Raw genomic sequence first — 13,798 nt, 5'->3', positions numbered from 1 at the left:
TCCCTTAAGCAACTCAAAGGCGATATCGTTTTCCTACAGGAGACCCACTTCTCAGGTAAATCACACCCAGCACTTAAGTCCAAACACTTCCCGCACACTTTCCATGCTTGCGACCCCATACACAAGAAGAAAGGGGTCTCTATACTCTTTGCTAATCATTTAGATTTCATCCCCTCTGAAATACTGAGCGACCCTGAAGGCAGATACTTGTTGCTGGTAGGGTTGTTAAACAGGACTCCCTATACATTCCTAAATGTCTATGCTCCAAACCAGACCCAGGCTCCCTTTTTCCACTCCTTAAATAGCCTCTTAGCCCTACACAGACGCGGTAATGTGGTATTAGGGGGGGATTTTAATGTGACTTTAGACAGCGCTCTGGACAGATCTAAACCTCTGCCCAGATCCATGCGCCCCTCACACACGCGCAATGCAACTGCTTTGAACCTCCTGCTGTCACGGCACCTTCTCTTCGATGCATGGAGAGTAAAAGAGCCGACTGCCAAAGACTACACTTACTATTCCCCCATATACGATGTTTACACGAGATTAGACATGATTTTCCTGAGTTCGGAACCTGCACAAAGTATCATTGACACCTCCATTCACCCCAACACGTGGTCAGACCACGGTCCGGTCACCGTAGATGTCGCAGGCCCACACCCACCCGCTCGCCACCCTGTGTGGAGATTGAACGATAGACTCCTTCTTAATCCCCAAACGAAAGCCCACATAGCCGCCGATATCTCCCACTACTTTGAGACAAACACATCCCCGTCTGTTCCCCCTATGTTACTTTGGGACGCTCACAAAGCGGTCATACGCGGATACCTGATCAGTGCCTCCTCTTATAACAAGAAGGCCAGATCCAAACGCATCCGGGAACTCACGGACATGCTTGGCTCCCTCTCACTGAAACACAAAAAAACAGGGTCCGAAACGGATCTCTCCGCCCTATCTGCGGTCAGAGGTGAGTTAAACATGCTCCTGACGACGAAGGTGGAGACCAGCTTGAAGTGGCTCAACCAATCCTTCTACGAAAAAGGAGATAAAGCTGATCGGCTGCTAGCCTCTAGGCTCCGGGCTAAACTTACAAGGAATAACGTTATGTCTATCCAGCATTCCCCTGGTGTGAAGACTAGGGACCCCAAACGCATCACTGAAACTTTCTCTCGCTTCTACGAGAAACTATACAACGCCCATAAGACCACTCAGACGAAACCAGACTTTATTGGGGCTATTCGTACCTTCCTATCCCAATGCCATCTCCCTCGTTTAAGCTCATCGGTCTCAGCCGAATTGAATTCGGAGATATCCGAAGAAGAAATTGCCACTGTTGTCAAATCCCTAAAACTTAGCAAAGCTCCTGGTCCAGACGGCTTTACGGCCGCATATTACAAGACCTTTCTCCCCCAACTTACACCTCACCTCTCAGCCCTTTTCAATGCTGTCTTACAGGGAGCTTCTTTCTCCAAAGCGGCACTGGAGGCCAAGATAATAGTCATCCCTAAGGAGGGTAAGGACACATCTATTTGCGCTAACTATAGGCCTATATCATTACTTAACTCAGATATCAAGATCTATGCCAAAATATTAGCTCTCCGTCTAAATAGAGTCTTACCCCACCTTATCCATAACGACCAGGTAGGATTTATCCCCGGCCGCCAAGCACGAGACAACACGAGACGAATTATTAGTCTGACCCACTATATCAACCTTACACACACCCCTGCTCTCTTGCTTTCTCTGGACGCGGAGAAAGCATTTGACAGAATAGGATGGCCCTTTATGTTTGAAACCCTTGCACATCTGGGCTTTCAGGGGGAATTCCTTACAGGGATACAAGCCTTATATTCGACCCCTTCCGCTAGGGTATCTATAAACGGAGTACAATCTGACCCTTTGGACATCTCCAACGGTACCAGACAGGGCTGCCCACTCTCACCCCTGATCTTTGCCTTAGTGATAGAACCATTAGCAGCCCGAATCCGAGCCTCGCCCGATATCGGGGGGCTAGGAGTAGGGGACTCTGTTTACAAGATCTCCTTGTTCGCAGACGACGTCCTCCTATCACTTTCCTCACCTCACACCTCTCTGCCGAACCTTTTTACTCTCCTGTCTGAATACGGAAAGATATCGGGCTACAAAGTCAACTGGTCCAAGACGGAAGCTCTCCCCTTCCACATCTCCCCTCCCCAAATAGCCAACATGCAAAACAACTTCAAATTCACCTGGTGCACCTCTAAAATTCGATATCTGGGGGTCTATATTACGAGCCGCTATGGAGACTTGTTTAAGGAAAATTTCTCGCCCTTGCTTAAAAATCTTAAGTCCGATCTCCATAAATGGCAATCATTAATCATATCTTGGTTAGGCCGTATCATAGCTCTGAAAATGAATATTATCCCCCGCCTCCTCTATCTATTTCAAACGCTACCAGTGAAAGTGCCGGACTCGGTACTGGCACAAATTCATACGTGGTTGCTACGTTTTGTGTGGAGAAATAAAACTCCTAGGATAGGGTTCTCTACCCTCCGCAGATCAGTACAAGAAGGGGGGAGAGGATTCCCAGATATCCGTCTTTACTATCTGGCTACCCATCTCAGCCAAGCGGTTGCATGGTTCGCCCCTACGCAGTCCATACGTTGGCTCCAGTTAGAGAGGACACTTAGCCGCACTCCTCTATCGTCTCTACTCTTATCCCCTCCTAAATCTAGGCCTCCCCATTTGCAACTCCACCCGGTTCTGGAATTCACTTGTCAGATCTGGGACTATTGTACACGCCATTTCCACATGCTATCAGCCCCTTCGGCGCTTACTCCATTATGGGGCAACCCTTCGTTCGTCCCAGGCCATTCCATGACCCGCTCGCACTCATGGTCGACACATAACATCCGCTTTGTTCTAGATGTATTGTCAGAAGGGGCCTGTACACCCTTACCGGAAATCGCGTCAAAATATGACTTCCCGGATGCGAATCCTTTTACCTATCTCCAGGTGAGACACTTTGTCTCGTCCTTAACAAGCACATCCCCATTCCAACCTCTCTCCACCCTGGAGTCCTATTGCTATTACAAACCGCTCGCTCGTGGAATCATCTCCCAACTGTATTCCCTTCTCCAGGTAGGGGATAAGGAGACGACCCCGGCTTTTATACTCAGGTGGGAACAGGACCTTGGCCCGATACCAGATGACTATGATTGGTCAGATGTCTTTGCGGCTGCCGCGAAATCCTCGATTTCAACACTAGTTAAGGAAAACGCATATAAAATCTTATATCGGTGGTATCTAGTCCCCTCTAGACTTCACAAAATGTTTCCCTCTTCCCAGCCATTGTGCTGGAGAGGATGCGGCGGACACGGCTCTTTCCTCCATATATGGTGGACGTGCCCTAAAATCGAGCTATTCTGGGATTCAGTCGCCCACCTGTTGAGTACAGTGCTCCAGACCCGGATATACAAAGATCCTTGGTCCTTCCTGCTAGGCCTCCCCACTGCCAATGCACCTCCGAACTCCGGTAAATTACTGACACAGATCTTGAACGCGGCTAGATGCGCAATTGCCCTAAACTGGAAAAAGAGGGAGTCCCCCCCTATGCAACAGGTCATCAACAAAGTATGGTACTTCGCAAGCATGGAAAAAAATCACTGCATACCTCCATAACAGATCTTTTCAGTTCCTTCAAATATGGGAACTTTGGTTTGACTCACAGGCCCCCGCACACGGAGCTCGACCCCCCGGGAGCTCGACGGCCCTACTATTATGACCCCTGTACTCTCCTAGCCTGACAAGTAGCTCAGAGGATATCCTCATCATATCCTTTCCGTGTTCCCCGAGTAGCACTTTCCATTTAGTACTAGCGCCATGCGCGTACCAGCGCAAAACGGGGGCGTACCAGCGGCATTTCCCTAACCCTGTCACCTCTCCTCCTACTCTATTCCCTCCCCATCTCCCCTGTCTCTTTTTCTCGCCTCTCAGGTTCTATCTCTTTAGTCTCTACCCTCCTACAGTCATAATTACGAACCTGTGTGTCGGTTCCCACCCATTTGAATAGTCTCAGTCTACCCTGAGACATAACTCTTTGCTGTTTCTTTGCATTGTGGGAACCACATGTTCCTTATTTTAAGGTTATATTTCTGTTATCGGTAATGTAATGTTAGACAGAACAGCCCATCCCATGAAAGGGGGGAGGCTGCAGTAATGTTTGTAACCTGTAAAGTTTATACCCTGAAAATTAAAATAAACAATTTAAAAAAAAAAAAAAAGCCCCTTGCTACGCACGCCACGCTATTTATTCTCCCTCTGGGGGTGTCGTGGACACCCCAAAAGGGAGAATAGTTGTCAGTATGCTGGCTGTCGGGATCCCGACAGCCGGCATATCAAATGCCTCCCCAGAAACAGGATGAAAGCACCATGTTTCCAGAGATATGTGCATACAAACAACAGAAACCACAAGCAATCACTGGCAAGGACTAGAGTCTACTGCAGAAAAAGCTGGTGAGAGATAGAAAAGAGAAGCACAAACGAAGGCTGCACACTGACCTTCCCATCTCTTGATCAGTCCCCATGCACAGTCTAATTGATGGAGATTGTCTGGCAAAACTCTAGCTTATAGGCTACCGCTGTCAATGCCATCTTAGAATGCATTAGCCACAGGGCCAAAGCTCCAAAAAGCGAAACTCTTTGCAGCCTAAAAAATTTGTCCAGGCTCCGGTCACCATATTTGCCAATGGGGACTGCAGCCTGAACCAGTTTATAAAGTTCCATGTCTCTGGTATGTCCCAAGTTAGGCAATACTTAAATAGTCCATAAAATTGGCTAAACCATGTGGAAACAGCATTTTCCACCTGGTTTTAGGCTTAATAAGCAATCTTCAGTATGTGAGAAGTAGGAATGTTATAATTTCTCTTCAACAATGGTTGTCAGATTTCATGTTAGCGTGTGTTGAATATTAAAACACAATCACAGACATAAGTTAGGTGAATCTTGTAGCAGTGTAAACAATCCTTCTAGTATAATATTCTATTAGAATATACATGCTGCAGTGATATTTTTATTACAGTATATTAGGTAATCTACACTGTAAATTTTTATATCATAAGCTATATTGTATTCAATTGTATTTCAACTTTGAAATAGTTGGTAAACTCCTATCTCAGTGTTTGTTTTAGTTGAGTTTTATGGCATGCTCTGTAACTGTGGGTGTGGTGTTAGGCCTGGAATGCAATTATCAGACACCCATAGATACTTACCATTCATAAGGAAAGATGCTTTGCTGAACAGAGTTGTCTTAGAAGAGTTGTTTTAAAAGGGTTAAGAAAATATTACAAAATAGACTTACCCAGGACTTAAATAGCATGAAAACAGATGGAAACATCCCTCCAATGTTGCAACAAATCAACCACCCTTCCTTTTATCATCAATCATAATCATCTGTGCATTTAAGCCTATACTATAATCCTCATGACCTCTAAGAACAGAATGCAACCAATTTTGTATAAAACCAGTTACATTGTGATTTGCATGGTACTATACATACCTGTTCGTCATTTTGCCCAGTCATGCTCACTTGCATACAGCGGAACAACACCAGTAAATAGGCACCTGGACTTTTAACTCTAACAAGTGAAACCCTACACTCTCAGCCAAGATAACTGGTTTAATCTTAAACTATGTACCACAAATTGATTTTCTGCATTGCTCTTCATGGAGTATTCATAAAGTCCATTACATCATTCAGTCTCCCAGCAACTCACCCCTCTGTACATGTTGCCCCCTCAATTATTCACTCCCCTCTTATTAACACTCATGAGCATTTATTTCCCTATATTCATTGACAATAACATCCACAACCTCTCACCATAAAAAAACTTTCACAAACCTCTGACACCCACATTTATCTCTCTCTCTTCCGCTTCTGAAAGCTGGTGACATTTGACTAAATCCAGGACCTAACCACTTGCATCGCTCACATTCACCTGATTCACAGCAACATAGAAATCTAGCTAACTCCATAAATATCATATGTCTTCAGTCACCCTCCAGATCACTAAAATGTGCCTTATGGAATACACGTTCTGTTTGTAACAAATTAACATCCATCCATGACCTCTTCATATCTAACAACTTCAATCTGCTAGCTATAACAGAAACCTGGCTCACATAATCAGACACAGCCTCCCCTGCAGCACTGACACATGGGGGTCTCCACTTTACACACACCTCCAGGCCTGGTAACCATAAAGGATGAGTTGGACTATTACTTTCCCAATCTTTCGCATATACTATTCTACCACAGGTTCCATCACTTAAATTTACATAATTTGAAGTACATTCCAACAGGGTTTACTCTCCTTTCTCTCTGTGTGTTGCAGCTATCTATCGCCCACCTGGGCATCCCAACCAATTTCTGGAAGATTTTTCTGCCTTGCTCCCTCACTTCCTATCCTTTGACATCTCCACCATTATCATGGGTGATTTCAATATTGCTATTGATTGTCCAATATCTGCTGCTCATGACTCCAACTACTCTCACTAACCTCCTCTCTCAGCCTCTCCTAATGGACTGACTCCTCTACTCATCAGGAGGGCCACTACCTTGATCTAGTATTCACCAGACTATGCTCCATTTCTGAACTCACTAACATCCCTTTCCCCCTCTCATATCACAACCTCATCACCTGCATGCTCTCCTCCTCATACTCTGTGTTGCTGAAGTCCTCCAATACTCCTCAAACCCCCAGAAATATTAATACAATTAATCTTCAAGAACTTTCCACCTCACTCCAACAACTGCTTTCACCTATTTCTGCATTCACCTCTCCTGAGATGTCTGTATCACACCTGAACCAGAATCTAGAACTAGCCCTTGATGAAGTGGCTCCAGCTACCCATCACACTCCACGTAGGACTATATGTCAACCATGGCACTCTAAATTAACAAGACATCTACAAAAACTCACAACTAAACTTGAACGTCAGTGGCATAAATCTTGTATTTCAAGTGACTTCCTCACATATAAGACTGTCTACCACTCTTATAGAAATGCCCTGGACACTGCCAAACAAACATATTTCCAAACTCTTATCTCTGCTCAAGCCTCTAACCCCAAACGACTCTTTAATACATTTAAATCACTTCCGAATCCTCCCTCACCTACCCCACCAGCCACTATCAAGGCACAAGATCTTCCTTCCTACTTCAAGGAGAAGATTGATAAGATCTGAGATGAAATGGTATGCTCTTCGGCAGCCAGTGACCTGCTCAGTTCTTTACCTGAACCCTCTGGCACTCTTTCTTCATTTGATCCCGCAAATGAAGATGAAGTATCATCACTCTTCTCATCCTTCTTCTCTACTCTTGATCCTTTACCCTCACAAATAAATAAAGTTCTGTCTCCTGTGCTTATCCCTACCTTAACTAACATCTGTAATCTCTCTCTCTCTCTACTGGTATTTTTCCTTCACTGTTCAAGCATGCAGTGATTACTCCCATTTTGAAAAAACGAAATTCTGACCCTAACTCTCTCTCAAACTACCGCCCTATCTCTCAGCTCCCTTGTCTCTCTAAGCTACTTGAGAAACTTGTCTACACTCAACTCACATACTTTCTTAACTCACACAATTTATCAGACCCACTTCAGTCAGGCTTCCATTCCCAACACTCCACAGAGACAGCACTGACTAAAGTGGTTAATGATTGGGTCACTACGAAGTCTAAAGGCCATTACTCACTATTTATTCTTCTAGATCTATCTGCTGCCTTTGACACTGTTGACCACTTTCTTCTCATACAAACACTACAATCCCTAGGTAGATTAAAGACACAGCCCTTTTTTGGTTCCTATCCTACTTATCTAATCACTCTTTCAGTGTTTGCTTCTTTTCGCTACCTCTTTCGGTTGGAGTACCGCAAAGCTCAGTCTTGGGTCCTCTACTTTTCTCTATCTATACCTCATATCTTGGTAAATCCGCTCTTTTGGATTTCAGTATCATCTGTATGCAGATGATACTCAAATCTACCTATCCTCCCCTGATTTGTCCCTATCTGTATTGGGCCGTGTCACTGAATGCTTTTCTGCCATTTCATCTTGGATGACATTTCGCCACCTCAAACTTAATATTACAAAAACAGGGTTAATTATATTTCCACCGGCCTATAGTAGGTACAGTACCAATCTGATATCTCTATCACTGTTGAAAACTCGACAATCTACCCTACCCCACAAGCTCGCTGCCTAGGTGTCATCCTTGACTCTGATCTGTCCTTTGTTCCCCACATTCAATCTGTCTCAAAATCATGTTACATGCATCTAAAAACATATCTAAAATTCGACCATACCTTACACAAGACACTGCTAAACCTCTAATCCATGCTCTCATTATCTCCCGCATTGATTATTGCAATAGTCTCTTAACTGGTCTTCCCAAAACGAGACTCTCACCACTACAATCCATTGTGAATGCAGCTGCGAGGCTAATCTTCCTCGTTAGATGCTCATCGTCTGCAGATCCACTCTGTCAATATAAAATACTTTTACTCACACACAAGGCCATTAACCAAACTACACCAATGTACATCACTTCCAACCCGACCTCTTCGCTCTTCACAAGATCTGCGTCTCTCATCCACACTCATTACTCGCTCCCACTCACGATTGCAGGACTTTCTTCGGACTGCACCCACTCTGTGGAATGCCCTACCACACACAATAAGACTCTCCTCTAGTCTCCAAACCTTCAAACGTTCCCTGAAAACTCACCTCTTCATGCAAGCGTATCAAATTTCAGAACAGCACACATAACTTTCATAAACCTTCCTATCAAATTGCATCCACTCTGCACAGTCCACACATATCCTCACATGTCTTCTCATTCTTCACTTTCCCTTCTTCTCGACCTCGGTTCATCATTGCTGTATGACCATATCATACAGACCACCAACCAAGATCCTTTGCGATCTGGAGGACTACTATGCAATAGCTAGCACCTATCCTTGTATCTATGACTATTTCCCTATAGATTATAAGCTTGCGAGCAGGGCCTTCCTACCTCTAAGACTGTTTGTTATTACCCAGTTTTGTTATATCATTGTTATTTCCAATTGTAAAGTGCAATGGAATTTGCTGCGCTATATAAGAAACTGTTAATAAATAAATAAAATAAATATACTTACTGTAATAGTACTTAAATTGTCCTGCTGGCTACTGCGCCTGTCTGTTGTTTTGTAAGCTTTCTTACCTCTTTTCTGTATAAATAAAAGTATTATCATTCTTATTATAATTATTATTATTATTATTATTATTATTTTATCTGCACTTGTTAGATAGGATGGGGCAATAATTTTATTTTTTAGGACTTTTGCAAATGGATCTCTGAGAGTGATCCAATAAAATAAAAGCACACAATTCAGAGTAATAGATGATGTACAATACTTTTCAATATATAACCCATCTCAGTAAGAACCCAATGTTCTGGCCAATTCACACACATTTACCCTGGCAATGTCGCAATAAGTTCCACAAAACACGTCATTAACATCTACAGTAAGATAACTTATCACAAGTTTCCACAATATTATCTTATGGGAAGGAATAAAGAAAGCAGACAGTTATGTACCAGGTGGAATGAGTCACGTTGGAAGGTCATTCTCTTGTTATATTTACTAACGTCTGTACTTGTTAATTAGCCACAGAGACTTATTGGTGTTTATCGAAAAAGTAATTCTGCCTGTGACTGTGGGACTGGGAGGCGTATAATACTTATGTGTTACTCAGGGATGGCGAAGCATCTCCTGCCTGAGGCAGCACTTCAAAGGGGATGCGTTTAATATACCGGGTGTTGGAATTCTGGCGTTCAGGATACCAACGCCGGAATCCCAACAGGCAGGGAAATGTCGGCGGTAGGAATCCCCACCAAAACCCGGTATTCCTACTCACCACCCAAAGGGAAATATGTCATGTGGCGAGCAAAGTGAGCTACCGGGTATTCCCTTCATCGTCTAATTTTTTACACAGAAAAATATTTATACTTGGATTGCACACTTTGTAAAAGGTAAACCTTGCTGAGACTTTTATAGTTTGCCACTAAAAATGTATATTCTTAATCATAACAGTAGTTTTGGACAGGTACTATATTAAAAAAGAAGGATTAGATATTACACTTCCTTTTTGTTGTGGGGTATAGTGAAAACCTAAAGCCTCTGCTGTTAAACATAACATGGTTATTCCAATCCCACCTATAGTACAACATATAACATTCTACAGTATACTGTAGCTTGTTTTTAGAGACTTTTTTTATTTTAAATATAAAATAGAAAATACATTTTTACAGGGCATTTTTCTGACAATGTGTTTCCCTTTTTTTGAACATGTGCAATGTTGAACTGTTTATTATCAAATAGAGACCTCTATCATTATTTATAACTTAATTTAAGTTTTAATTGTGTTTTGTTAACAGGAAATCTTTGGCTATAGAGTGAGTGCTCCCTGGATTATCCTGTGTGTGATTGGTTACTTTATATCAGGCGGGATTCTTCTACTGCTGTTCTATTGGAAGCCAGAGTGGAGCGTGTGGGCAAATTGTGTCCCATCTTCTTTGGAAAAAGCCAATGTCATTTTACTAAGATCAACGGTGAGTACTTTTCTACAACATTGGCCCTCATTCCGAGTTGTTCGCTCGTTCTTTTTCATCGCATCGCAGTGAAAATCCGCTTAGTACGCATGCGCAAAGTTCGCACTGCGACTGCGCCAAGTAACTTTACTATGAAGAAAGTATTTTTACTCACGGCTTTTTCTTCGCTCCGGCGATCGTAATGTGATTGACAGGAAATGGGTGTTACTGGGCGGAAACACGGCGTTTTAGGGGCGTGTGGCTGAAAACGCTACCGTTTCCGGAAAAAACGCAGGAGTGGCCGGAGAAACGGTGGGAGTGCCTGGGCGAACGCTGGGTGTGTTTGTGACGTCAACCAGGAACGACAAGCACTGAACTGATCGCACAGGCAGAGTAAGTCTGGAGCTACTCTGAAACTGCTAAGTAGTTAGTAATCGCAATATTGCGAATACATCGGTCGCAATTTTAAGAAGCTAAGATTCACTCCCAGTAGGCGGCGGCTTAGCGTGTGTAACTCTGCTAAATTCGCCTTGCGACCGATCAACTCGGAATGAGGGCCATTGTTCCTAAAACAATCTCTTTATTAAGGACATTGTATTAGAGTAGATTGAAGTATATTTTGCAAATGTATTAAAATCCCAAATGAACTGTCAATTGCTCCGCAAATGCAGAGGCATAGTGTGGACACATGACACCCGGAGCAGGGTCATGTCGTGGCGCCCCCCACATATATATATATATATATATATATATATATATATATACTGTATTTATATTCACACGCGTACGTACGTACGTACGTACGTACGTACGTACGTACGTACATAAACACACACATATACAGATATGTACAGAGACATATACACATAAACAAACACATATACACATAAACACATCCATATACACAGACATACACATATACACACAGACATACATAAACATGCACATATACTCACACATACTGTATACAAGGCAATATACACATAAACACACATACACACAGACATACATAAGAACACACATATACCCACATATATACAGAGCATACAAGTATACACATAAATGCATACATATGCACACAGACATATACACACATATAAATACATTTACACACACAAACACACACATACATATACACATACATACACACACACACAGTATACAAAGACATGAACACACAGTATACACACACATATATACACAGTATAAACACATCAATTCTCACCAAGAAGAGGGCAGCAGCTCCTTGTTCTAGCATGGAGGGGCTGACCTTCTATGTGATTGACAGGCTGAGCCTCCGTGGTTAGGAGATAATGACTGAGGAAACGGAAAGGGTGGCCACCACACTGCCTGCATGTTCCATATCACTGAATGCAGATACAGTACCTGACAGCCAAGAAGGTTCTTCTGACAAGCCTCCAAACATCCCCTCTTCCCTAACGACAAACCACACTGCACTGCACTTGACTCTCTTCATTGCAGTCAGTGACATAAAACATGCAGGCACGCTGGCGTTTCTATAATGGATGCAGTGTGTGCAGTGCACACGGGCCCCTGAGTCCAGAGGGGGCCCCCACCGCACACACTGCACCCATTTGTAAAATACTTACCCCTCCGAAGTCCAGCACCGGCATCCGCAGCGCCGCTAGAACACAGTGAATATGGCCCAGCGGCCATTTTCACGGTGTTCTGCGCATGCACAGTAGAGAGATCTCAGGGAAAATGGCTGCTGTGCCATTTTCACGGAGATCTGCGCATGCGCAGTAGAGTCTGAGCCCTCTAGTGCTCAGACTCTACGGCGCTCTGGGCAGAGAGGAGGGGGCCCGACGGAGGAGGCTGAATGCGGGCCTCCTCCTCTCTTAAAACGCCCCTGTGCAGGCAGTGTGGTGGCCACCCCTTCCCTCTCATCTAGTCATCTCCTCCTAACCTGAGTCCCAGCTCTGTTACAGAGAGGTGGTGGCTTCTGTCCCCAGTGGCGCCTGGAGCGCAAGTTCCACTCGTTCCACCCTCGCTACGCCCCTGTGCAAATGTATTATTGTTCTGTGAAAACAAAGTTGCAATGTAGCTAAATTAATCACTTACAGTACGCGCTGATTAAAAACTATTTGCAGAGCATATTTTGCTAGATTTTTCTCCGCATTGCTACAGAAACAAAGTTACACAAGTTTGGGCGATGCAGAATGTCTATTTCCACTTACTTTTCTGCCTTCTCCTGTAGGATGAAAGAAAGAAATACACCAGGAAGAGAGTGCGTTGGATTACGCTGAGTGCATTTAAAGACTCTCTTTTGAGTGGATCACATTGTCCTGTAATTGCTGATGAAAACTCAATTGTGAATAGAGCCATAAGAAGGCCAGATCTCAAAGTAAGTAATTCACTTATTCTGCAGGAAAGATGGATTTCAGAACTGTGTCACAAAAATAAGATTGAAAAAATGTAAAATAAGTAAAACATAGTCAATTTACAAAAGTTATTTTGTACACTGTGGGGTAAATTCAATTAAAGTTGGATCCATTTCGACATGCATTTGTCAGAATGGATCCGACAAGGGCTATTCAATGAACAGTCGGATTTGGCCGTTCCTGACCATCTCAATCCGACTTTAAAAAAAGTTGGATTGAGATGAGGGAGCTGAGAGGAGGAGACGGGGGAGAGCAGCGGGGAGATGGGGGAGAGCAGTGGGGAGATGGGGGAGAGCAGTGGGGAGACGAGGGAGAGCAGTGGGGAGATGGGGGAGAGCAGCGGGGAGATGGGGGAGAGCAGTGGGGAGATGAGGGAGAGCAGTGGGGAGATGGGGGAGAGCAGTGGGGAGATGGGGGAGAGCAGTGGGGAGACGAGGGAGAGCAGTGGGGAGATGGGGGAGAGCAGCGGGGAGATGGGGGAGAGCAGTGGGGAGATGGGGGAGAGCAGTGGGGAGATGAGGGAGAGCAGTGGGGAGATGGGGGAGAGCAGTGGGGAGATGGGGGAGAGCAGCGGGGAGATGGGGGAGAGCAGCGGGGAGACGGGGGAGAGCAGTGGGGAGACGGGGGAGAGCAGCTGGGAGATGGGGGAGAGCAGCGGGGAGATTGGGGAGAGCAGCAAGGAGACTGGGGAGAGCAGCGGGGAGATGGGGGAGAGCAGCGGGGAGACGGGGGAGAGCAGCGGGGAGACGGGGGAGAGAAGCGGGGAGATGGGGGAGAGCAGCGGGGAG

At 44.5% G+C, this 13,798-nt stretch overlaps 1 protein-coding gene across 1 annotated transcript in view; it reads left to right on the top strand.

Annotated features, from left to right (window-relative positions):
- The first annotated feature begins 405 nt into the window (after positions 1 to 405).
- Positions 406 to 13,798, top strand: part of LOC134910902 (probable cation-transporting ATPase 13A4) — a 104,434-nt gene continuing 91,041 nt past the window's right edge. Inside the window, exons 1-3 of the mRNA XM_063919290.1 lie at positions 406 to 1,641; positions 10,456 to 10,629; positions 12,827 to 12,973. Of these exons, the coding sequence (XP_063775360.1) occupies positions 406 to 1,641; positions 10,456 to 10,629; positions 12,827 to 12,973 (1,557 nt within the window). The remainder of the gene's footprint in view (positions 1,642 to 10,455; positions 10,630 to 12,826; positions 12,974 to 13,798) is intronic.

Source organism: Pseudophryne corroboree, chromosome 4, assembly GCF_028390025.1.
Source record: "Pseudophryne corroboree isolate aPseCor3 chromosome 4, aPseCor3.hap2, whole genome shotgun sequence".
NCBI classification, from domain to species: domain Eukaryota; kingdom Metazoa; phylum Chordata; class Amphibia; order Anura; family Myobatrachidae; genus Pseudophryne; species Pseudophryne corroboree.
Note: the sequence above shows the minus strand (reverse complement) of the source record. Positions and strands in the feature narration are given on the sequence as shown.